The sequence below is a fragment of the Hemiscyllium ocellatum genome, chromosome 9 (genome assembly GCF_020745735.1).
Source record: "Hemiscyllium ocellatum isolate sHemOce1 chromosome 9, sHemOce1.pat.X.cur, whole genome shotgun sequence".
NCBI classification, from domain to species: Eukaryota; Metazoa; Chordata; class Chondrichthyes; order Orectolobiformes; family Hemiscylliidae; genus Hemiscyllium; species Hemiscyllium ocellatum.
This window is the reverse complement of record NC_083409.1, coordinates 61,268,008-61,295,513: the sequence shown is the minus strand read 5'-3', so window position 1 is coordinate 61,295,513 and position 27,506 is coordinate 61,268,008. Positions and strand designations below refer to the sequence as shown.

At 39.9% G+C, this 27,506-nt stretch overlaps 1 protein-coding gene across 1 annotated transcript in view; it reads left to right on the top strand.

The window, feature by feature from the left end:
• The window catches only part of ankrd13c (ankyrin repeat domain 13C), a 99,611-nt gene extending 72,351 nt beyond the window's left edge, over positions 1 to 27,260 (top strand). Inside the window, exons 8-13 of the mRNA XM_060830408.1 lie at positions 2,727 to 2,858; positions 4,550 to 4,711; positions 12,756 to 12,835; positions 13,391 to 13,489; positions 15,404 to 15,504; positions 25,321 to 27,260. Coding sequence (XP_060686391.1) covers positions 2,727 to 2,858; positions 4,550 to 4,711; positions 12,756 to 12,835; positions 13,391 to 13,489; positions 15,404 to 15,504; positions 25,321 to 25,451 — 705 coding nt within the window. The 3' untranslated portion in view covers positions 25,452 to 27,260. The remainder of the gene's footprint in view (positions 1 to 2,726; positions 2,859 to 4,549; positions 4,712 to 12,755; positions 12,836 to 13,390; positions 13,490 to 15,403; positions 15,505 to 25,320) is intronic.
• The last annotated feature ends 246 nt before the right edge of the window (positions 27,261 to 27,506 follow it).

The window sequence follows — 27,506 nt, the reverse complement described above, 5'->3', positions numbered from 1 at the left end:
TATTGCTAGAGTTTGAGCTATAGGGAGAGACTGAAAAGACTGGGACTATTTTCTCTGGAGTGTCAGAAGCTGAGGGGTTACCTTTTAAAGAGTTTAAAAATCATTGGGGCATGGATAGGGTAAATAGAGAAGGTCTTTTCCCTGGGGTGGGGTGGGGGGGGGGGGGGGGGGAGTCCAGAACAATATGGCATGCATTTAAGGTGAAGGGGAAAGATTATAAGCGACCTAAAGGGCAACTTTTTTCATGTAGAGGCTGATGTGTATAGAAGGAGCTGCCAGAGAAATGGTAGAGGTTGATACAAGATTTTAAAAGGTATCTGGAATGGGTGTATGAATAGGAAGGGTTTAGAGGGATATGGGCCAAGTTGTGGCAAATGGGATAGGATTTGTTCAGAATATTTGGTCTGCATGGATTAGTGGGACTGAGGTCTGTTTCTGTACTGTAAATCTGACTGTATAAGAGCACTTATTCTTATCCACTTCAGTAAAGATGATGTAAGATTAGGGACAAATGTTTTCCTGTTTTCTTTACAAGATGTGTATTGATATACACAATTTTTTATTGACAAAGTGTAGTAAGGTATTGAAACTCAACAGTTTTGACATAACTCCAATTATGACATGGAGTATTTGGCTTGTGCATCTATGTTCTTGTGTACATAGCAGTGAAAACATACAATGATAGCTCATGCAGTTAGAATTCTCTTATAGCTTACATGCTTATTCATATGCAAACAGAAAAAGCGTAAGGATTATGTAATATCTATGGTTCTATTTCAAGTCAGTCGTACGTTGAACTAAGCAGCTGTTTATTCATACTATACAGTGTTCAGTAGAATAAATAACTCTTGACCTCAAGCTGTGTGTTTTGTCATTAACTCTTAATGTCTAAGTTGCAAACTGAAACATTTTTACTGTTACTGACCTCATTCCTGATCTTTACCACATTTCCAGTGCATGGAATTTATAGTTAGAAACAAATCTGTAATAAAACCTGTCATATTGTCAAATTAATGGAAATGTTTAATTGGAATTTAAAACTGCAAATTCTCTCAAATAGAAATGTTTTGGAAATAAAGAATTTGACAATTTTCCTGCAAATTTGCTCCTTTAAAACTTATTAAATGCAAGGACTCTGGCATCGTGGCAATGAGAAGCTGTAACTATTCATAGGCAATGATAATAAGCTGAGAAAAGGAACAATTTCTGAAGTGTGTTAGGGAAAATTTTTCTTGATCAAGGATGGCACAGTGTCTCTGGGCATGAGGGTCCTAGGTTCAATTCTATCCTTGGGTGAGTGTCTGTTGAATTTGTACATTCTCCCCATGTCTACATGGGTTTTCTCTGGGTGTTTTGGTTTTCTGCCACAGTCCAGAGCTGTGCCAAGTATGTGGATTAGCCATGCTAAATTGCACATAATGTCCAGAGATGTGAAGGTTAGTGCTGCTCAGTGTATTTCTACCCAGTGTGAAACAAAGCACTAATGGATCTGTTTCTGAGTGAGGTATGTCAAGTGCAGGTAGGGAAATGTCTAGGGAAGTTAGTACTATAGTGTTTAAATTGCTCCATGCTTGTTTCCACAGCCAGTTTCAATGCGGTGAGAAGGAATCTTTCCCAGAAGTGAAATCAAAGATTAGTAAGCAAAACTGACATAACACTGGGCTGCCTTTTTAAAGAGGTGACATTTTAAGTACATCCACGATTTTTTTTTTAAAAAATCCAACTGGGGAAAGCTAGGGCAGCAAAAGCCAGAGCACTCTTGAATATCGGAAGTAGAGATGATACATAAAAAGAGAGCATATTACTAATGTGAGTTTGAATTTAAATAAGTGAGCATCAGGCTGAATATAGAAATTCTTCAGAGAAGCAGAAACAATTATAAGTATGAGAGGAAAATTGCATGAGAAGATATTTTGAGGTAAAGGAAAGAATTTAGACTTTTATAACACCCAAATAATAAAAGTCTACAAAAGGGGTGATGTTCTGGAATTGAAGAAGACCTAACATACAAACAGAAGGATAAAAAGGATGTGCTAGAACACTCAGGTTTATTAGTATATGGAGAGAAAGAAATAAAGTTAATGTTTTGAGTTTATGACTAATCTTTAGAACAAGTTTAAGGGTGATTTTTGTGTATATGAATTTTCAAAAGGCTTTTGGTAAAATGCCACCAAGTTACTTTGCCATAAGTCTAACCTCCTATGGCTGGATTTGGGGAAAGGGCAAATAGTATGGATACAAAATAGTCCGAATGGTAGAAAACATGAGTGATGAATTGTTCTTTTCCCAACTGAAGGTCAGTCAGTATAGTCATATTCCTTTGAAAGTTGGTACTAGGATTACTGCTTTTCTTGATCTTTGTTCATGACCTCGACTTGTGTGGACAGGGCAGTATTTTAAAATTTTGCAGATGACACAATTTGAATGTACTGTGAGCTATGAGGAGTATAGTCTTCAGGAGCGGCTGGTGGAATGGGCAGACAAGTGACAGATGAAATTTTAATGTGAGAAAAGTGTGAAGCAATGCATTTCAATAGGAAGTACAAGGTGAAGCATTATAAAATAGTTCTGAAAGGTTACAGAAGAACAGATTCTGTCCTAATTGTATACTGTCATTGCCAAAATGCCGATGTTCACTTAAAACCTTCTATGTTTCAGTCATCTGCAAGTCTGTTGCTATGTAACAATTCTATTTCCCTGGTTCATACACTGATAATTCTTTTCAGGAATCAGAGATGGAAACTGAAGAGGAGGTAGATATTTTGATGAGTAGCGACATCTACTCAGCAACGTTATCTACAAAATCTATTACCTTCACACGTGCGCAGACAGGCTGGCTTTTCCGAGAGGATAAAACGGTATGATAGCTTCTATCTGGTTGCTGATTTTCATTAGAGACGTGGTCTGTAATGTGATGGAGAAATTAAGTTTTCCATAATGTTCAGCTGTGAGAAATTAGTGCTTGGCAGGATCCTTCTCATAATAAGCAATTATAATTTAAGCAATGATCCCTCAAATGTCTTGTACTCTATATCACTGGACTCTGTTGTTTACATAGTCACTTGAATTCAATCACTTTGGGTGCCTGTTTCAGGGAGATTAAACAATAAAGGAAAAAGTTCATCATAATTGTCACTTTATTGCTAGTTAAAATTTGTACAGGAGAATACAGCTAAGCTGCTTCTTTCCTTTCAGACCATAGGAACTAGGAGGAAGAGTAGGCAATTCATTTCAAGTGGTTCTCCTATAACATGTTTCTACATCATGAATTGGCTGGAACACAATTGCTGAATTTAGACCAATAGTTGTAGAATACAAACTTTCCATACCTGTATAGATACAACACTATTCCAGCCCCATTAGATTAAACAGTGCTGGTATTGCCCAGTTTTCTGTAGGAAAGATGGCATGGGCCCTGTACATTGGTGTTGTAAGAGAACTACTTGTATCACAATCCTCACCACTTGAGATAATCATGGCTGATCTCATCTGAGTCTCAACTCCACTTTCCTCACCTGTTTTCCATAACCCTCTAACCCCTTACTAATTAAAAATCTGTCTGTCTCCTTTAAACTTACTAAATATCCCAGCATCCTCCTGAGGTGGTGAATCTGCAGATTCTGGACTCTGAAGTAATTTCTCCTCATCTGTTTTAAGACTACCATCTTTTATCCTAAAACGATGACCTATCCTTCTAGTTGTCCCACACGAGGAAACATTCTTCCTGCATCTATTATGTCAATCCCCTTCAGCATCTTGCATACCCCAAATCTCCTCTTGTTCTGTTAAGCTTCAGAGGGTATTAGCTTGAAATGCTCAATCTGTCTTAAGACAAATCCCTCCTCTGTCAACACTCTCCTGTGGACCACCACCAGTACAACTAAATCCCTATAATAAGGGGACCAAAACATGTCAGTCCTCAGTGTCTAGTATTCCAAGGCAAACAATCCCAACCCATCCAATTTCTCATTATAACTGAAAGTCCTCCAGCCCCAGACAACATTGATGAATCTCCTCTGCATTCTTCCTATAATTGGAATTCCAGAACTGCACACAATACTGTAGCTATGGATTAACCTGCATTAGATACAGTTGCAGTATAATCTCCCTGTTCATAAACTCTACCTTGACTAATGATGGTAAGTATCCCAAATGTCTCCTTAACCACCTTTTTTCTTAGTTTTTAAAAATTATTTTAAAGATGATGCAGGAGTTGCTGGTAGGCTGGCATTTGCTTCCTATCTCTAATTGACCTTTAAGGTCATAATGAGCTGTCATCTTGAACCACTTCAGTCTGAGACGTGTCTGTAGACCCACAACAGAAGTCCAGTATTTAGATTCTGCAACAGTGAAGCAACTGCAATATAGCTACAAGTCAGGACATCTTGGAGAGCTTGCAGGAAAGTGTTGCTGTGCATCTACCTGTGTCCCTCTGAGGTGGCAGGAGTTATGGGCTGGAAGGTGTTGTGCTTGTAATTTGTTTCTACTCAAGTGTGATGCTGTGCCATTAATAAAATTGCCTAACTTTGAGAATAACAAATTTTTAAAGGAACGAGTTGGGAACTTCTTAGCAGATTTTTACTCTGTAAATGGCCTTGTTCTGGAATCCAGAAAACGACGTGAGCACCTCAGTGAAGAGGACATCCTGAGAAATAAGGCTATAATGGAAAGTCTGAGCAAAGGAGGAAATTTGATGGAACAAAATTTTGAGGTAAAGCTTATTTTGAGTACTGTGTTTTAAATAAGAGTAAAAGAAGATCAAATTTGTTTTTAAGTTTGAGAACAAATAAAATTCAAGTAGCATGTTACTTGAAAATTACTGAAATTTAGTTTTGTTTTATTCTAGCGTCAAACTTCAACATTTTATTATTGTTAGATGGATGCTGAACTCTTTTTTTTAATGAATGGCTAGTTGGAGAGACTGAACACAAATTATAGCACACTGGAAATCAAATCCTGTTGTTTCTGGCATTGTTACAAAAGTTGAGCTGGGTAAAATTCTCAAATTTACCTGATTTTTAGCCCAAGATAGAAACCTACTCTGCTTTCTGGATTTTAAGAATTGCTTTTTATTAAAAGTAATTAAACTCTTAACTACAGATAAATAGTTGGCATATAACACTACAATGAAAACTGTTTCAAACTCCCCCTTAGTGTCTCGTCCACCCCCACCTTGCACGATGTATATGCAGGAAACATTATCATTTGTATGGTCAGAACCTGGATCTGCACATCACACCAGAATTTGTCCATTACATCTGTTATCTATAGCTGCTGTTTCCTGGCCTGAAGCCAGAGACTACGTGTTATGGGGCAATATCACATAGCTCACCTGCTCTTGCTGCCTGGCATAGGCATGCTAGAAGGATTTTTGCCTTCGTAATCCATCTGTTTGATCATGTTATCCATGCATGATCCATTGTCATTCGGTCCTGGAGTGGACTTGAAGTTATATCTTCTAGCACAGTAGCAGGGATAGTATCCATTGTGCTGCAAGGCCTTCCTGAATGGTTAGTCTCTGCCAAGGATGCCCACCTTAAAGTTTTCCTACTCCCTTGGCAAAGATCTCAGTGGGTGACTCTCCCACTGCGACCTCCTGGTCATCTCTGCCCTGAAGCATTCATTTCCCACCTGCATCCACCTATTGCCATCTCATCTACTTTTCCCCCAGACCCCCCCCCCCCCCCCATTTTTCAGTTCGCTTACCCATCCCCAGTCCTGATGAAGGATCCTGCCCAAACCGTTGACTCTCCTGCTCTTCTACTGCTTGACCTGCTGTGCTTCTTCCAGCTCCTCATTTTATCAACTATGCATCCTATCCGAACCTCCACTAGCATTTCTAAGACTTGGGAAGTCTCATTTCAAGAGGTTTCTGGGCAGGCAAAAATCTGCAGATTTGGCTTAGTACTCCACAAGGGAGACCCATATTAAAAGTATAAGCTGTTGAACGAAAATATTTTCCCATCAAATCTTCCGAGCCTTTTATTGTATTATTGAATCTGGATGTATCCGATCATAACTATAATTATAAAATCATACAGCTTTAAAACAGATGCATTAAATCAGTCCATGTTGCCCATAATCCAAAACTGAACTAGGTCCACCTGCCTGCACTCTGCCCATATCCCTCCAAACCTCTTTGTTTTCATGTACTTATCCAAATGTCTTGAGCATTATATCTGTACCAGCATTCACCACTTCCTCTGGCATTCCACACAACCCACTCTTTCAATATTTCTCCTCTAACTTTAAAGACCAGGGGACCTATTTATAAGATCCCATCGCCTTAGTGCAACGATCCCTGCCATTCACCTTACCTATGCCCCTCATTATTTATGGAATCTTTGCCTCAGTTCAGTGGCCATTATGAAATTAACTGCTTGGCATCAGGGTTTCCATGCATGATGGCGATCTAGCCACCAAGAAATTCATAGTATCTTGAAAGTGAATTAGGTAGGTAGATAGGATAATGAAGGAGGTATTTGGTATGCTTTCCTTTATTGGTCTGAGCATGGAGTACGGGACTTGGGAGATCATGTTGCAGCTGTACAGGATGTTGGTAGGCCAGTTTTGGAACGTTGTGTGCAATTGTAAATGTGTCTCTTTTCTCTCTTTCTCCACCCCCCCCCTCCCCCCGCAAAGGAGGTATGTGTGAAACTTGAAAGGGTTCAGAAGAGATTGACAAGGATGTTGCCAGGGTTGGAGGGTTTGAGCTATTGGGAGAGGCTGACTAGGCTGGGGATATTTTCTCTGGAGTGTCAAAGGCTGAGGAGTGACCTTTTTATGGACATTTATAAAATCATGAGAGGCGTGGATAGGATAAGTAGACAAGGTCTTTTCTGAGTTGGGGGTGTTCAGAACTGGAGGGGATAGGTTTGGGGTGAGGACAGAAAGATTTAAAAGGTACCTAAGGGCAACATTTTCACGCAGAGGGTGATGAGTGTATGGAATGAGCTGCCTGTGGAAGCTGGTACAAATACAACATTTTAAAAGTCATTTGGATGGGTATATGAATAGGAAGGTTATGAATCTATGGAATTCCCTGTGCAATGAAGTAATTGACGCTACTTCATAAATGTTTTTAAAGTTAATATCAATTTTTCTGAGCCTTTAAATGAATTAAGGGTTATGATGAAAGGGCAGGTAAATGGAGCTGAAGCCACAAAAAGATCTTATTGAATGGCAGAGCAGGCTTGAAGGGTCAGATGGCCAATTCCTGCTCCTAATCCATATGTAAGGATTTAGAGTGAAATGGGATTAATTTTGGATATCTGGTCAGCATGGACAGGTTGGACCAAAGGGTCTGTTTCCGTGATGTGTATCTCTGACTCTAGAACTGAAAGGTTGAGAGTTATAACTGTACAGAAGGGAATTGTGGCCTCTTCTTGCCAGTGGTGGCAACAACATAGCTGCCCTGGAATCCAAAGCAAGTCAGGCTTGTTGAGCTAATCAGGGAGTCTCTAGTTTGGTTGTGGGTTATAGACCACATGATGAGATCAGAAATCCAAAGCTTCAGATCAGAGTTTCAACTGAACTTAATGGTTAAGGAACGTGTGTTCACACACAGCTATCAGGTTATCCACCTGTAAATCTTTCCAACCTCCTAATGGCAGAAATTAAGAGTGGAGATTCCTGACAAGCTACATGATGGAAAGAATATTGGAGCCCCTAGCATTTCAGTTGAAAGCTCTACACTACAGCATGCATGTAAAAGTTCACAGTTGCCATGGAAACTGACACTGTGATTTGTTAGGCATTCAGTATTTGAGTGAATGGGGAGGAAAAAAGGTTACTAATAAGACAGTTGATTATCTAAAGTACTGTGTGTTGGAGTATTGGAGACATGAATGATGGCATTTATGTTGGCAATGTAATATGAAATAAATATAGATGTTTTGTTTGAAAGGAAGGATAATTATGAAGACTATGGCCAACATATGCAAATCGATGTTAGGAGACAAAGCTGCAAAAGTATACAATACCATTTTAACTCTTCAGTTAAATGACTGATGTTGGTCTACCAAATTCAGTCGTTGCAAATTCATGTGCAGCCCAATTTTGTGGTTTATTTATTTCAGATACTTACCAGTTTTCAGAGGAGCTTGCTTTAAAATCTTATTAATTTCTTCTAATTTGAAATCCATTTATTAAATTTGACTGTTCTTCCAAAATCAGATTTTAATGGAGTTTTTCAAGACCATATCAATTCATAGCTATAAATTGTTAAAACTGTTGCAATACAATAGAGTTTCACAAAAGTCTCCAAAGCAGTGTAGATGTCACCTAGACAAGGGAGGGGGGTGAAACGTTTGCTAATCAACTTCCCAGCTCAGCGAACATACCCCTACCTATGATAACTGGCAGCCAAGCTGCAGATCTTTACGGAAATCTTGAACATCTCTGGGCAAAACGTGCTAAGACCTAGTAAAACAATTACAAACCAACTCCCGTTATAAATGTTAGTTTTGAGGAAGTGATGGCCTAGTGGTATTTTCGCTGGGCTGTTGATCCCCTAAAAAGATCCAGGTACTACAACCTGTTCTCATAATGCGATAGTTCCGTTCTTGTGCAATCTTGCATCTGAGAAAATTGTGCATTAACTACACTATTTAAACTAATGGAGCCAGAATCTCATTATAGCCCATAAACATAAGGAAAGTTTGTGTTCTACAAATAACTGCTTAAATTCTTCAATTGCATTAAAGAAATACCTTATTGCAGAACCGACTCTAATATTCTGGGACCTGGGTTCGAATCCTGCCATGGCGGAATTTGAATTTAAATGTCTGGAACTAAGAATCTAACAATGACCATGAATCCATTGATTGTTGGAAAAACCCACCTGATCCACTGTCCTTTTGGGAAGGAAACTACCCTTAACTGGTCTGATCTACATGTGATATCCAGAGCTGAGCAGCCTTGGTGGAACCCACACTGAATGGCTCTGAGCTTGTCACTAAACAAGTGCTTCTTGAGTCTAGAGTGGACAAACTCCAAGCCAATGGAATATATGAAATAAAATGTGAGGCAATGTTCTTTTGGCAGGAACAATAGAAGATCTGAATAAGCAAATGAAGAAAGACTGCAGAAAACCTCACTACAGAAGGATTTGGGAGTCCTTGTACTGAATGGTTTTTAATGCTAGCTTTATAAAAAATGTTCAGGTAGTAAAGGCAGAATGGAATGTTTGACTGTTATTTCAAAGGGAATGGTGTATAAAAATAGAGAAATATAGCTAAAACATTCAAGGCATCTGGGATGCTGTGAATAGTTTTGTTTCCTAATCTTAAAAAAAAAATGGACTGCAACGAATGCTACAGTCCACAAAAGTTTGAAGGTTTTTGAAAGCAATAAAGTAGGTTGACCCTGTACACATGGGTGTCCTAGAAGCATGTAGTGATCGTTGTTGGGATCCCTACTTTTCTTGAATGACCTAGACCTTTGAATACAGGGCACAGTTTCAAAATTTGAGATAGTTGGGATGCATTGTGGACTGAAAAGAGGCTCATTTAGACTTCCAAAAGGATGCAGGGGATTTGGTGTTTTGGGCAGACAAGTGATAGATGAAATTTAATGCAAAGATGTGTGAAGTGATTCATTTTGATACAAGTAATGCAGACAGCCAAAATCGAAGGGATACACTTTTTTCAAAGGGTTGCAGGAAGAGAGAAACTAAGGCAGGGTATTTATACATAAATCATTTGAAAGTGACCGGCCAAGTTGAGAGTGCAGTTAATAAGTATTATTTTATTAATTGGGGCACAGTGTATAAAAGCAAGAATGTTATGTTATATAGAATACTGATTGGCCTCAGCTGGATAATTGCATGCAGTTCAGGGTGCTACACTTTTTAGAGGTTACAGTAAAGATCCAATAAAATGGAGATCAACTTCAGTTATGTATAAAGATTTTAAGTTAGTATGCTTCTTGGAGACCAGATAGTGGAGTGGAGATTTTAATAGAGGTATTCAAATTAGAGGAGTCTAGGCTGAGTAAATAGAGTCCGAGTCATTGTGATGTACAGCATGGAAACAGACCCTTTGGTCCAATTTGTCCATGCCAACCAGATATCCCAACCCAAGTGCCATCTGCCAGCATCCGTCCCCTATTCCTCCAAACCCCTCCGATTCATATACCCATCCAAATGCCTCTTAAATGTTGCAATTGTACCAACCTTCACCACATCCACTGACTGCTCATTCCATACATGTACCACCCTCTGCGTGAAAAAGTTGCCCCTTAGGTCTCTTTTATATCTTTCCCCTCTTTGCCCTCTAGTTCTGGACTCCCTGACCCCAGGAAAAAGACTTTGTCTATTTACCCTATCCATGCCACTCATAATTTTGTAAACCTCTATACGGTCACCTCTCATCCTCTAACGCTCCAAGGGAAACGGCCCCAGTCTGTTCAGCCTCTCTCTATAGCTCAAATCCTCCAACCCTGGCAACATCCTTGTAAATCTTTCCTGAGCCCTTTCAAGTTTCACAACATCTTTCCGATAGGAAGGAGACCAGAATTGCATGCAATATTCCAACAGTGGCCTAACCAATGTTTAGTACAGCTGCAACATGACCTCTCCACTCCTGTACTCAATACTCTAACCTAGGTCCTTACCATTTAAGTGTAAATGTCCTGCTAAGATTTGCTTTCCCAAAATGCAGCACCTCGCATTTATCTGAATTAAACTCCATCTGCCACTTCTCTGTCCATCGGCCCATCTGGTCCAGATCCTGTTGTAATCTGAGGTAACCGTCTTCGCTGTCCACTACACCTCCAATTTTGGTGTCATCTGCAAACTTACTAACTGTACCTTTTAATGCCCACATACAAATCATTTATGTAAATGACAAAAGGTAGAGGACCCAGCACCGATCCTTGTGGCACTCCACTGGTCACAAGTCTCCAATCTGAAAAACAACCCTCCACCACCAGCCTCTCTTCTACCTTTTGAGCCCGTTCTGTATCCAAATGGCTACTTCTCCCTGTATTCCATGAGATCTAACCTTGCAAATCTGGTCGAAAAATAATGTGATTAGGCCTAAGAAACAACAAAACTTCACTCAACATTTTTGAGTGAGTACTTAGTCACAGTCTCAGACAGTGCTTTACAGGTCCTAATAGAGGTGGATTCAATCAAGGCTTTCATTAAGGAATTGGATTGTATCTGTAAAAAGCGTGCACTGTTGCAAGGAGAATGGGGAGGAGTGGCTCCTACTGGGAGTCAGTATTAACATGAGTGGCTGGTTGAATGTCATCCATTGCCATAACGTTTTTCTTAGAGTCCTTTCATTGCAGAAACATTTTAAATTTCAACAACAAAAGCATCCTAGTTATCTAACTACTTAATACATAAGTTAATGATCAATTTCTAATGTTGGCTTGTTCACCACAAGTAGTCTCTAAATGACCTACCTATAGCAATGAAATAGCAAATCCTCTGACTCACCTTGAAAACACCATGGGGGAGTATCAACTGACATATATTATGGTTTCTTTTGGATTTTTTCTACAAATTCCTTTATGCCCACAAATATAATGTAAATTGCTTATGTTAACTTGTAATTCTGCACACTTAAGTGCAGAAGCTAGAAACCATTGCAGTTTGATGCCCCTTTCCAAAATATTGATTCTGCAAATGTGCTTTATCCTCTTTCTTCTGCTAAAGCCAAAATAATTATTTGCTGTCACCAAGTGGCCTTGAACAAGAACTGGACGGCATTTTATTATTTCATATGAAGCCTCATTGTACAAGTACAGAAAATATTGCTTGTAGATTTGGGGAATAATTACCTTTTTAATTTTGAAGCTATTTTTACATTCTAATAAATTCAAAGCAAAAACTGAGTATATTAAAGCAATAACTGTTGCTTTGAGAAAAGGAAAATATTGTTTTTGAATTGTTTGCGCAGATTTCTTTCTGTATGCTTCTAAGCTATTCAGCCAGTTCGCAGATTTCTTTCTGTATGCTTCTAAGCTATTCAGCCAGTTAGCTTTTTAATAATCTGCATTGCAAGGTGCTGCATCCAGAATTGTTTTGCACTCACTTTGTTTTCTTCTTTCTTTTTTCCTTTTTCTTGCCTGTTCCAGGGCTGGACTGATCACTTATGGATGTGATATTTTGAGTGACCATGTCCGTGCTTTTTTTTCCCCAGTAACATACTAACAATTAACGAGCCTGTCACCTGGTCAAAAACCAGTCCAAACTAGTCAGCTGTTGCTGCTGCCTCAGATCGCATGCTACAGTTTTGACCTCCTTAATTCTCCTAGATTTTATTAACTGTTAAACACTAGGGAATTAAAAAAATGTTTGGTTTGCTGAAAGAAAAATTGTAAACATGTATGAAAGGAGAAGAGTAGCTTGCTGTGGATGGAATAAGTATTTAAGGGATGGTTATGGATTGGCAACCAGCTTAACCCGTGCTGTCAATAGCATAGATACTCTGGAATTGCATTGACATCGCTTCTACACTATGTATTTTTAGGAGGAGACAGCTTTAGTGTAACAGTCAAAATGAGTTGGCATCTGATCTCTTGCTTTGTCCAGCGGACCGAAGAAGAACATTCACATGAACCAGCATCAAAGAAATAAGGTGGTGTGGGTTTATGCTGGCAAACGAAATATCATTATTCAGGAAACATCAGAAGGTCCAAACTTTTCAGGGACTGGAATCTGATATTTGTATGAATCTAGTGTATATGAAATTGCTGTGTAAGGTTATTTTCAAGTTTTGAAATGTTGAATTTTTTTTTAACAGCCTGTTCGTAGACAGTCACTCAGTGCCCCACCTGCTAACACAATAACATGGGAGGAGTACATTTCAGCAGAGTCTGGAAAGTAGGTATTGTGGAATTACTAGCAAACTATTATTTGTTCTATTAGAAAGTATTTGAAGTAGACTTTTATCCTATTCACACTAGCTTTCACATTGAGTTTCTGGATAGTTTTGTTTTCCTCTTATTTGGTATGTGTATGGGATAAGTAAAACATTAATATGCTAAACTAGTGGCACAGATCTTCTAGTCTGCAAGATATTGCAGACCAATGTATAATCTGTGTTGGGGCATGATGATGATGATGACGCAGGAAGGATTTTTAGGGAGGATATTTTCCCATGGTTTCTAAAGCAAGAGATTTTTTTCTTAATCACTTTGCTATTTTAGGATGCATTTATGTTGAATGGCTTGGAAAACTGATTTATTTTCAATGTTGCTCAGTGGCTCTTTGATATTAAATTGTGTGATGGGGAGCATTCCTTGGTTTGCTGTACTAATTGCCTTGATTAATGTGAATGTTTGTTTTTTTGTATATAATAAATCTTATTTCCTCTTCTACATTGTGTATGCAATTATTTCACCTGTTCACTAATCTAACTCCACATTTTCGTTTTAGGGCTCCTCATCTAGGAAGAGAATTAGTCTGCAAAGAGAGCAAAAAAACATTCAAAGCCACGATTGCCATGAGCCAGGAGTTTCCTCTGGGCATTGACTCGTAAGTAGCTGTGTATGACATACCATCATTTTCTTGTAGATGTGCTGCAAATACACAACACCCAATTCTTTTGGTGAACAAACTGAATCCTAAACAGTAAAACGTAGGTTAGCATTTGATGCAAACTCCAGTCAGTCAGTTTTGCTTATTAGTCTTTCTCAGTGTTCAAACTGAATTATTTGTTTGAAATGTTATCATCTAATAAAAGGGAAGTTAACTTGCATAGTTGATATCTCAAGATAATTTAAAAATATCTTTGCTTGCCCTCTCCTAATATAGAAATATTTTTATTATAAAACCTCAGTTTTGTTTATGCCAAGAAGGGCACTGATCATAGCTTCTGTTCCTGCTACTGCACTGTATTAACTGGCACCAGATGTCTTTCAACTGTTACTCATGTACATTAATCTGCATTTGATTTCTGGTCAGGCAAAGTCTTAGTTTTAAAATTCTTGTCCTTGTTTTCAAAAGTCTCCATGGCTTCTCCTCTTCCTTCACTCGCCCTTGCATTGTTGGCTCCAAGATCCCTTTCATCAAATTCAGGGAACTTCAAGAGGATAGAATTTAATCAGTCCTACCATTTCCTGTCTGCACATTTTAGTTGATAAGGCCCAAGTTCTGAAATTCCCTTTATATATTTCTGTTGGTCACTTACCTTTTGAGGCACTCCTTTAAAACCTACTTTGACCAAGTTTTGATGTCTGAACTAGCAATTCTTTGTGGCTCAATATCATACATGTTGAGTTTTGAGAAGATTAGATTAGATTACTTACAGTGAGAAATTTGTGGCTCAGGTTGAGGTTTTGAATGTAGGTTTCCTGGCTGAGCTGGAAGGTTCGTTTTCAGACGTTTCATCACCATACTAGCTAACATTAGTTGGCCTCCAGATGAAGCATTGGTGGCATTGCCTGCTTTCTATTTGTTTAGGTTTCCTTGGGTTGGCAATGTCTCTGCCTGTGGTGATGTCATTTCCTGTTTTTTTTTCTCTCTCTCAAGGGCTGGTAAATGGGATTGTTGATTAGAGTTCCTGTTGGAATGCCATGCTTGTAGGCATTATTGTGCATGTCACTGTTTCCCTTGTCCTAGAATGGATGTGTTGTCTCAAAGTGTTGTTGTTCCTCATCTGTATATAAGGATACTAGTGAGATTGGGTCATGTCTTTTTGTGACTCGTTGATGTTCATGTAGCCTGGTGGCTAGTTTTCTGCCCAATGTTGTGTGTTACGGTTCTTGCAAAGTATTTTGTAAATGAACCTTGTAAGAACTGTAACAAACACTACATTGGACAAACAGGCAGAAAACTAGCCACCAGGATACATGAACATCAACTGGCCACGAAAAGACATGACCCACTCTCACTAGTATCCTTACATATAGATGAGGAAGGACACCACTCTGACTAGGACAACACATCCATTCCAGGACAAGCCAAACAGAGACACAGACGAGAATGTTTAGAAGCATGGCATTCTAACCAGCACTAAAAGAACAGGAAATGACATCACAGCAGGTAGTGACATCGCCACAGGCCATGCCACTAGAGCTTTATCCTGAGGCTCACTGATGTTGAAGAAACATCTGAAAACTAATCTTCCAGCTCTACGAGCAAACCTACATCTTTCTTTCTTTTGTCCAGTGGTACATTCTTATGAAGTGTATTTCGAGGTGTTAATCATATTAAAAGGTGTTGTGTGTAACACAGTTGTATTTGAACTGAAATGAAGATCTAATCAGTTTTTCTCAATGAATAAGGCCTCATTCTTTGATTTAAATTACTAGTGTTATTGCGCTAATATTAAACCTGGTGCAACAGTCACAAGCAATCAATTGAAAACTATTTTTATTTTCTTGACTTATTGTGACAGTTTATTCTGGCTTTCTAACATTTATTTTTCTGTTGTTCCCTTACTAATAGGTTACTGAATGTTTTAGAAGTCGTAGCACCCTTCAAGCACTTTAATAAACTCAGAGAATTTGTTCAGATGAAGCTTCCACCAGGATTTCCTGTTAAACTAGGTAATTAATAAGATAATGGTAAAGTGGAAAACCGTGTGCTTCTCAATTGTAGTGGAATAGAACTCTGCTTCTAATGGTCTACAATGCCATATGGAGCTTAATTGAGTTGCCACATCTATTTATTATTGCTGTAGTGTCAGACGCTGCCACGTAATGGCAAGTTTCTGTGAAATTATACATTTGGATATTAACCCTGACATTACTAATTTTCTGCTACTGTGATCCATGAATTGATTAAAATTGTAGTGGAGACCCTTTTATTCAAAGGATGTCTTGAGGGAATTCAAAATCTGATCATGTTTCAGCAGTCACTCTTAAACATTACTTGACCCTGAATTTCACTTTTATTACTTTTGTCAAACATCTCGGGAATTGTAAGAAGGAATCCTTATTCTGTATATTTATCACTGCAAAATAACCTGCTTTATGTGCAGTGAACTGAAGTGGACCATATGTTGATAAGACGTAATAAAGGAAGGTGTGAACAGGCTCATTGAAAATAATCTCTAGCATCAACAAGCTATTTTACAAAAGGTTAAATTTTATAATAGGTGCTCATGTCATTGGATGTAGTATTTTAGTGTAGATAGAGAATTGGCTAATGGGCGAGTTATAAGGGGTTATCTTTGAAGTTTGTGACTGATAGCCAGTGGGATTACTGGGAACACCACTGTTTACAAGATGCATTAATGATTTGGAGAAAGGAAGCAAATGTCCAGGGTGTTTCTTCCACCTCCTTTCCCCCCCCCCCCCCCCCCCACCTCATATCTGTGGAATCTTTTTCTGTGGTCTGCTACCCATGGTGTACCACAACCTGAACATATTATAGGGGAATCTTTCAGGGCCGGGGGGCTGCCAGGAAGGTAAATTTCCTATTTAAATAAATGGGTTCACTCCTATCCATGGTTTTGGGCTTCTTTGGTAGGTCTTGGAACATATCCCCCCGCCCCCCACAGTACAGGAGGACTACTGAACTGTATCCACATTTACAAGGGGATATAGTACACTTAACCAAAATTGGCAAATGGGGTATAATGCAGGCAAATATGAAGTTCTTTGTTTTGGGAGGAAGAACAAAGCAGTTTTTTAAATTGAGAAAAGCTGCTGAAAGGTGCAGAACAAAGGGATCAGAGGGTCTTGTGCACGAAGCACAAAATTAGCACACAGGTGCAGCAGGTAATCAAGAGGCCTACTGGAATGTTGGCCCTTGTTTCGAGGGGGTTGGAGTATAAGAGTAGGGAAGCCTTACTGCGACTGTACAAGGTGCTGGTGAGACCACAAGGTGCTAATGAGTCAGGAATACTGTGGGTAGTTTTGATTCCCTTATTTATAAATGATGCTTATTTGGAAACAGTTCAGAGGAATTTCACTAGGATGGTCCTTGGCATGGATGCATCTCCTTTCCTATGTTAGACCCTGTTGATGGGAAGAGCAGCATTTCCTTAATGCCCAGTGTAGCATAAGAGCTTAGTATTATTCAATGTGGGAGCAAGACATGCTGGAAAGTCTTTATATAGTTGAAAGCATTAACTTGTGTTAAACAACAGCAAAAGTGAAGAAAAAAAACATGTTTGTTTTTGGGAATAAATGGGCTTTGGAGGAATTACTAATATACAGGCAATAAATGAACACTTCACCAACCATGCACCTGTGAGGACTTGGCTGACACCAGATTCTATCTGGCTTGTTGCACCCAACACTGCATTGCTCTGTTGAAAAGCTGCTCCTCCTGCACAATATCCTCATCGTCATAGGGATATATAGCACAGAAACAGACCCGTTGGTCCAACTAGTCCATGTCAACCAGATATCCTAAACAAATCCAATCCCATTTACCAGCACTTGGCCCGTATCCCCCTCAACTCTTGCACTTCATGTACCCATCCAGCTGCTTTCCCAACTCCTCAACATCCATTACCTCCAATATACAGCATTCAAAGATTATGCAGCACACTGCCTGAAATGTACTGTTAAGGCCATCACCACCACCTTGCCTGCATCAATCCAAGCATTGGCACTTTGTCTTCAGCATGCTTATTTTCTGTGATGGACTGTATTGTATGTATGCTTTGGCCGTAGGTGCAGTAGATAGCTCCGTCTCCATTAACCATACTTAGTAGGTTTCTGGCACTTGAACAGAAGCAGGAAGATGAAAGTTCTCCAGTATATAGGTATTATGGAGAACGTGAGGACTGCAGATGCTGGAGATCAGCGTCAAAAATTGTGCTGCAGGAAAAGACAGCAGGTCAGGCAGCATCTGAGGAGCAGGAGAATCGATATTTTGGGCATAAGCTCTTAATCAGGAATGTGGAGGGAAGGTAGTTGGGAAGACGATAGGTAGAAGCAGATGGCTGATCATGGTGATAGGACAATTCGACGGCAGTGTCCAGTTGGAAGGTTGGATCTAGGGTGAGGTTGGGGGGAGGGAAGATGAGGAAACTGATGAAATCGACATTGATGCCATGTGGTTGGAGGGTCCCAAGGTGGAAGATGCGGCATTTTTCCTCCAGGCATCTGGTGGCTTGGATTTGGCAATGGAGAAGCCCAGGACTTGCTTGCCCTTGGCAGAGTAGAAGGGGGAGTTGAAATGGCCTGCCACCAAGTGGTGGGGTTGTTTTGGCGTGCGTGTCCGAGATGTTCTCTGAAACGTTTTCCAAGTTAGTGTCCTGCCTCCCCAATATGGAGGAGACCACATAGAGAGCATCGGACACAATAGATGAGGTATTTGGATGTGCAGGAAAATCTCTGCCAGATGTGGAAGGATCCTTTTGAGGCCTTGGATGAAAGTGAGGGGGGGGGGGGGGGGGGAGGAATATGTGGGTGCAGGTTTTACCCCTGTTACAGTGCAAGGGAAGGTGCTGGGAGTGGACAGTGGTTTGGTGGGGGGTTGGGTGTGAACGTCATGAGGGAGTTGCAGAGGGAATGGTCTCTGCAGAATGGTAATGGAGGTGGGGAGGGCAATACATTTCTGGTGGGGTCTGACTGTAGCTGGCAGAGGATGATATGCTGTATGCAGAGATTGGTGGGGTAGAAGGTGAGGACCGGGGGTTCCATTCTTTATTACAGTTAGAGGGGTGGGGTTCAAGGGTAGAGGTGCAAAAAATGGAGGAGACTTGCTGGAGGGGACAGTATTGACACGTGGTAGGGGAAACTGCAGTCCTTGAAATAGGAGGCCATCTGGGATGTCCTGGAGTGGAATAGCTCCTCCTGGGAGCAGATACAGCAGAGGTGCTGAATTGGCAGTAAGGGATAGTGTTTTTACAGGAATAGGAGATGCAGTGGTCCAGGTAGCTGCAGGAGGAGTTGGGTTTGAAGTAGATGTCCATGTTAAGTCGATCGTTGGATATGGAGATTGAGAGGTCCAGGAAGTGGAGGGAATTGTCAGAGATGGTCTAGGTGAACTTGAGGTCAGGGATTATATAGGCATTATGGCACCTCCCAGAAGGTACTTGCTGCAGACTTCTAATATATAGTGCCAATGATCATGGGATGCCTTGTACTGATTGCAAGTAATTTGAGCATTGGTGGAATAGGTGGTTTTTATGTTGAGGTCAACTTTGATATGGTGTTTTCAACTCAACGTGTGTCCAGTCTATGCAGCTATGAGGGAGGGTTGGTGCTTGTCCTGGGCTTGCTGGCACATCTGTTCCTCCTTATTTCTCCTGTGGCTTAATCTGTGGGTAGTGATTCTGATGAGTTTGTACGGAGAAAATTAGAAACTGAACAGTCCTAAGTGTTGGGAGCGGTCAGCATTTGCCTCTGATAACCATTTAGCATTGTCCTCTATCCAGTCAGACAAAGGCCATGGAGTGGCCTTTGACATTGAGACCTTGTTGTGATGTATGCAGCACATTATGACATACATTAGACGAGGAGATTCTAAGTGCAGCAGGACTACTGCAATCTTGTCCTTTTCACCTTGCATCATTTGGGAGTCATCATTATGTATAACAGCATGTTAGCATATACTTGTAGTTCAACGCCATGCCCTTGTGCAATCTGAGATCTTGGATCGTCTTTGAGTTGTGGCCTGTAGGTGCCACTTTTCGGATCATAAGTTCATAAGATATAAGAGTAGAATTAGGCCATTCAGCCCATTGAGTCTGAGCCGCCATTTGATCACGGCTGACATGCTGCTCATGCCCACTTGCCTGCCTTCTCTCCATATCCCTTCAAGCCATTACCAATTAAAAATCTATAACTCTTCCTGAAATTTACTCACTGTTCTAGCAACCACCACACTTTGGGGTAACAAATTCCACAGATTTACAACCCTTTGGGAGAAGTAATTTCTTAACGATTTTAAATTTGCTACCCTTTATCCTAAGACTATGACCTCTCATCCTAGAATACCCTACAAGAGAAAGCATCCGCTCCACATTTATTTCATCCGCACCTTTTATCATCTTGAATACCTCTATTTGATTCCCCTCATTCTTAATTCCAGAGAGTATAGGCCTAAACTGTTCAATCTGTCTTCATATGACAAACCCCTCATATCTGGGAACAATCTAATGAACGTACTCTGAACTGCCTCCAATGCGACTACATCTTTCCTCCAATAAGGGGACCAAACCTCTGCACAATACTCTAGGTGAGACCTCGCCTAATGCCCTGTATAATTGCAACAATACTTCCTCGTCTTTATATTGCATTCCTTTAGCTATAAAAGCCAACTTTCTATTTGCTTTCTTGATTATCTGCTGTACCTACATGCTAGTTTTGTCACATATGAATGAGTACACCGAGATCCCTCTGCTCCGGAACACCCCAAATTCTCTCCCCATTAAGATAATAAGTCACCTTGCCATTTTTTTTTAACCCAAATGCATGTCCTTGCATTTAGCAACATTTAATGTCTGCCACATTTTGGCCCACACTCCTATTGTATCTATATCCATTTGTAAGGTTCTTATTTCCCCATTGCAATTTACCATCTTATCTATTTTTGCATTTATCTGCAAATTTAGCTATAGGGTCTCCTATTCCTGTATCCAAGTTGTTAATGGTGATTATAAATAGCTGGGGTCCAAGGACCAAACCCTGAGGTACCCCACTAGTTACATTTTGCTTTCCAGATTAAAAAGAATTGTCCTGACTGACAGACTTGCAGAAGACAATCCTCTATCCAAGCTAATAAATAACCCCTAATCCCATAGGGACCAACTTTGTGAATTAATCTTTTTGTGCAGCACCTTAACAAATGCCTTCCAGAAGTCCAAATCACCTGTGACTATTTCTGCTTCAGAGATGAGTGATCACTTATACTGACCAGTGTCGTGGTCAAGATTACTTGTGACCAGGATTTATAACCTACATGGTTGGATGCTGCATTTTTTGTTACATTCAGTTATCCTCCATCAGTTCTGAGTGCCTGCATGTCCCCATCCAACATGTTTAATTTATGGGTGTATTGATTTCCCAAGGTTAACCCCTGAGCAGCTTAATTTTATATGCTAACCATAATGCTGCACATGCACACCCCACCCTCCTCCAACAGCTAGGGTTGTCAAAGGACAACCCCAACCCCATGCGCCATCATCTCCCACCTTTTTTTTTTGTATACTTAGTTATCCCCTCTGCATCCCAGTGTGCCATCTCCAGTCTCCACAATTGGATGTCCCCAAATCTCTGTGCCACAGTTATCACCCCTGATGACCATCCCTGTTGACTTTCAGAGGGTAGGGTCCCAGGATTACCCATAGCCTACACTCTTGACCCCTTAGAAGGGTAGCGCAGATTGTTGAGTGACAAGACCCTGATTAGTATCTGTGCACATCTCTGACCAACTTGCTGCTAATCCTCAGATAGGTTGCACTGGATCTGCGGGACTCATAGTGATCTGCTTCCAACACTACAGTGTTACAGGACCTCTGACCAGCTCAAGCTGCCAACTGTCCATAGACTCTTGCAGTAGAATCAGGTGCTGCCATTGACTGACTTTGGCAACAATCTTCCTTAACCAAGAACCACTGCCTTGAGACCTTATTGTCTGATTGGTTGAAACATAAAATGTGTTGCAGTATAAGCTGCTGGCATGTGACTTTGATGTAATTCAGTTCTGTACAGCAATATAACCCCTTTGATCACTGTTGAGAATGATGACAAGCTGTCTGGCTTTGTGTCTGCACTAAAAGGCAAGGCAAGACTGAAGTACTGTGAGCCTGTATGCTCTGAGGCAGCAAAATGATAACAGGGATGCTATTGGCATTTCAAGTAGGCACAAAGTGAGAGCTTAAAAAAAAACCAAGAGCTGAGGTGCATCATGCCCTGATGAATGGTGCCTGTCCCTACACACAGATCGGCCTGACAGCACAATTTCAAGATAAGGTCAGTGCATTTCAGTATGCTGTATTGAAGAGCTATGTTCAAAGTTCATACAGACTGTGCCGTGGTGGTAAGTTGAGGCTGGTGCATGTCCAATGCTGCCCTCTGTGGCTGGGGAGGTGTGGTGCAGGCAGTCACTGCCCATGAGCCCTGAGATGCTAGGGACAGCTGGTCAAGCAGAAGGCTTGTAGGAGCAAGCATTGAGCTGAAGCAGCCAGGGACCTGCTCTGACCTTCAGATCAGGAACTGTTGCATGCATTGAGAAGATCTATTTACATGGTTAAAGGCCTCTTGCTGATAACTTATAACCAGCTTGTCATATTGCCAATCAAACATTGAGAAAAAATAAAAGTGAAATTTTCCCATCAGTGTTGAATTTCATTTTTCCAGCCTAATCATATTTTCCCAACTGTCTTGCTGTTGCCCATATCATTCATGGATTGGGAAAATTCCACCCATGAAATTTGCAAAAATGGGAGGTAACAGCATGTTCAAGGATTTTGAACAGAAAATTGAGATTGGATATGAGGTGGTAATTTGTGGTGACAGATGGTGATGGTGATGGCAGACTGGAAGTTTGGGAAAATGCCAAAAGGGAGGATATTGGCAACATTTGTCAACATGAGAAAGAAAAGTTGGGGGAAACCTGTAATTTGGTTGGCAGTGAGGTTCAGGCAACAAGGTTGTCAGCTCCTTTGTTAAAGGGACTTAAATGTTTATCAATCCAAGTTACATTCTTGAAGGAGGAATGTTTCCTATAATATGCCTGGGTGGCTAAGTTTGACACTGGAGAATTGGTAGGAAAAGGACCCAGTCAGTCCTGAAGCAGCCTTTTGAATCAAAAATTGTGGTTTTGGTCCTCCTCATCTTGTCAAAAATCATTCTCTCCAGCTAATTGTGTGTTATAGGAAAGATTTGTTGACCTTGAAAGCACTGAGAAGATTTGCATAGAAACATAGATGGGAGCAGGCAGAGGCTATTCAACCCTTCAAGCCTACACAACGATTCATCACCATCATAGTTGATTGTCCAACTCCATAATCTAATTCTGTTTTCTCCATAACCTCTGGTCCCATTTGCTCCAAGTGCTATATTTAGCTGCCTCTTGAGTACATTCAATGAATTCCACAGCTCCCCACTCTATGGGTGAAGAAATGTTTCCTTATCTCATTCCTAAATAGTTTGCTGTGAATCATCAGACTGTGACCTCTGGTTCTGGACATCCCCACAATTGGGAACATCCTCCCTGCATCTACCCTGTCTAGTCCTGTTAGAATTTTAAGTCTGTATCATACCTCCCTCACATGTCTGAACTCCACTGAAAACAATTCTAACCTAGTCAATCTCTCTCCATATGTCAGTCCTGCCATCCCCAGAATCAGCCTGATAAACCTTCACTGGACTCCTTTGAGAGCAAGAGCATCCTTCCTCAGAAAAGGAGACCAAAACTGCACACTAATGTTCTTGATGTGGCCTTACCAAAGCTTTTTTTGTTGCAGCCACATATCCCTGATTTTGTATTCAAAACCTCTCGCAATGAAAACTGACATGCCATTTTCCTCTTGACCATCTGCTTCACCTACATACCTACCTTCAGCAACTGGTGCACAAGGACACACAGGTCCTATTGCACACTCCCTCCCTTCTCCTGATTTACAGCCATTTGGGTAGTAATCTACCTCCCTGTTTTTGCTTCCAAAATGAATAACTTCACATTTATCCAAATTATACTGCATCTGCCATTGATTTTGCCCAATCAGTCCAGATTATGCTGAAACATCTCTACACCTTTATCACAGTTCACCCTCCCACCCAACTTCATATCATTTGCAAACTTTTGAGATGTTACATTTTGTTCCCTCATACAAATCATTTTGTGAATAGCTGGGGGCTAGTACCGATCCCTGTGGCATGCCACTGGTTACTGCCTGTCAATTTAAAAAAGACCCATTAATTCCTACTGTTTCTTTTCTACCAACCAATTTTCTGTCCATCTCAATACACTTCCCCTAATCCCACGCGGGACTTTGTCAAATGCTTTCTGGAAGTCCGAATATATCACATCGACTGGCTTCCCCTTGTCAACTCTTACAAGGATGTTGCCAGAATTGGAGGGTTTGAGCTATAGGAAGAGGTCGAATAAGCTCTGGCTTTTTCCCTGGAGTGTCAGAGGCTGAGGGGTGACCCTGATAGTGACAGCTAGACAGGATAGTGAAGGGGGAGTTTGGTCCACTTGCCTTTATCGAACCGTGCACTGAGCATAGGACTTGGAACGTCATGTTGCAGCTGTGCAGAACATTGGTTAGGCCACTTCTGGACTAGTATGCTCAATTATGGCCTTTCTGCAATAAGAAAGATGTGGAACTTGAAAAGGTTCAGGACAAAAATTTGCAAAGGCATCATCAGGGTTGGCAGGTTTGAGCTGTAGGGAGAGGCTGAATTGACAGGCTATTCTCCCTGAAGTATTGAAGGCTGAGGGGTAACTTTAGAGGTTTGTAAAATAGTGAATAGCCAGTCGTCTTCCCAGGATAGGACAGTCCAAAACAAGAGAATGTAGGTTTAACTGGGAGGAGAATGGTCCCTTTTAAATCCAAGAGGTAACTTGAGAGGTTGGTGCTTCCATGGAACGAGCTGCTAGAGGAGGTGGTGGAGGCAGGTACAATCCAACATTTTAAAAGGCACCTCAATGGATACATGATTGAAAGGGCTTAGAGGGATTTGGGCTAAATGCTGGCAAATGGGATTAGGATTAGGTTATCTGGTCAGTGTGGATGAATTAGGCCACAGGATGTGTTTCCATGCTGTGTGACAGTAATAGTACCTCAAGTAGGAAAAGTTTTTAATTGTAATTTTTATCCGTTTTTTTTTAAATCCATACTTTGTTCTCTGCATTGATAAAATGCTAATTTTGAAAGGCATATAGTCAGTGAGATGTACAGCACGGAAACAGACCCTTCGGTCCAACTCGTCCATGCCGACCAGATATCCCAACCCAATCTAGTCCCACCTGCAATACCTGGCCCATATCCCTCCAAACCCTTCCTATTCGTATACCAGCTCATTCCATACCCGTACCACCCTGTGTGTGAAAAAGTTGCCCGTTAGGGGTGTCTCATATCTTTCCCCTCTCACCGTAAACCTATGCCTTCTAGTTCTGGACTCCCCCACCCCAGGGAAAATACTTTTGTCTATTTATTATATCCATGCCCCTCATGATTTTATAAACCTCTGTAAAAACACCCCTCAGCCTCTGACGCTCCAGGGAAAACAGCACTAGCCCATTCAACTTCTCCCTATAGATCAATTAATATAAAATGATTAATTTGTATAAATATAGTGATACAGTAAATTTGCCTTCAAAATACTAATCAAATATTCTACTAGAAGGGAGGAACAATCTCAACTCAATCTGGAGTGTTTTACAGCAATTAGCATCTCCTTGTGTATGACTTTTGACCTGCATTAATTATAATGTTTCCTATTCTTTAGACATACCTGTGTTTCCAACCATCACTGCCACTGTGACATTTCAGGAATTCCGATATGATGGGTTTAACGACTCTATCTTCAATATTCCGAGTGACTATACTGAAGACCCCAGCCGGTTCCCTGAACTTTGATTTGACTGCTTGTTATTGTGGTACTAAAGAAAATGTTGGGTGCTGTGTACTCTGATTTTTAATCCATCCAGGAAATTGATTTCGTTCTTCCTTTGGTGATACAAAGGTATCATTTGGAGAAACTCTGGAACATTCCGAAGTGGAAGAATGGAAAGTCTTGCAGAAATAGACAATACAGCATTTCTTTGATTTGGAAAAATCCCATTATTAAATTCCTGACCTTCAGTTTGAAATGTTCTCTTTGCAAAATCATCCATTTAAAACTTTAACCTTTTCATGGAAGTGTATATACATTATATCAATGATTAAACAATTTGGTTGCTTTAAAAAAAAGGCATTTTGCTGTAATTCACCTTCAAGTAATTGGCTAAATGAGAAGACAAAGTATCAGTATGCATACCAATTAAAGACTAAAAAAAGCCAAATTGCCTCAATTTTTTTTTCTAGGATTGGTATGCTTTTACTATTTTGATATTTATTTGTACCCCTATTTTTGGGTACTAATTCAGTGTCTTAATATTTTAAAAAAACACTATTTTATTAATGCTACATTTTAGTTTTACAAGTGTTGGCAAAAAGAGAAGCTAGGTTCCAAAAGAGTAACCTACAGAGTGCAGGATGTAACATTTATTATGCTGACACTCTGGTGGTTCAGAATGGTAAAAGTTAATGTTCTGCAATTTCAAGTTGAGTTGAATCTTGTTTTAATTAGCATTACATGATTCTAAAAGGGAAATATTGGCTTTTGAAATTAATTGAAAAATTATTGTATAAACATTGTGCGTACACAGTTATAAGCAAGGTTTCAAAGTGGTAATATTCATCTGGGATATTAGAAATATTCCATTGCTTCAACTGGAATTGCATGGAACTTCCAGTAAAGACTTTGAGGTTTGTTTGGCTGTAGTGTAGTACTGCATTGTTTAGCCATGGCTGAGTTCACTCCCTCTTTGGGTGAGAAGACAGGTGACCAAAAATGGCTAGTCAGTCTTGTTGAATACAATAATGATTCCCCACTTTTTCCATATGAAAAGAGATTTTTTTTCTCATTGTGTCAAGAAAAAAAAGCTAGACTGTGGTTGATGCAAAACTGTCACTCAGAATTCATAACCTACACAGTGAGTATTTTTTGTACAAAAGCTTTTAAAAGAAACTAATATAATACTCCCAAAAATAATTGGAATACTGTTCATTGAAGCACCAGCATTTTGGTGAACAGAATTGTTCCAATTTAATTAATGCATTGTATATAATCCCACAAATAAGTTTTCCTTAAAAAAAAATCCTACTTTTTAATGCTTGTATAACCATGTTTAAAGTCAAAGTAGGACTATCCAAGTGAGAACTGTCTGAAGGCTACCTCACTCGTGGAACAGAGCAACGTGCTCTCTCAAACAGAGTCACATGACACTTCTTTCTTGTAACTGATTTATCATCTTGCTTGTGACTGGTGATTTTGTAAGGTTTGCAATTCCTTTCAAGTCTTAGACATCACTGGTTAAGTGTGAGAAGTTTTAACCTTTTGAAGATTGTATGAAATTAACATTTCACAAGTTATTCAAATCTTTCCTCTAAGCTAACAAAAATGGAAGCATGAAGAAATGAATAGGGATGTAATGATATGAAAGTGTTAAATTGGATAATTAGTTTTAAAAGAACATTGTATCTTATAAATGTATCAATATCTTGTGGTATTGGTATAATGAAAGACTAGCGCTAAGTTGTTTACCAAATGTGCTTTGTACAAATAAATATAGTTCAAAACTCTGCGCATTTGTGCTTGCTTTCTTTACATTGTTTTTAGGAATTTTATAAAAACTGAAAAATTTAGCATAAAATTGGTAACCTTTGTTACTATGAAAGACTTCAAATTATTCAGTTATGATTTCATTTTGATTGTGATTTTCATTTAAGTCAAATTGTATTTTCCTATTTGTATTTACCATTAAAAATAATATAATTAGATTTGCTTGTTGCTTTTTCCTTGATTTTTAAACAAAGTAATTTGCATGTATGTTGCGAACAAATATTGATGGTTTGATCTCGTTTTGTATC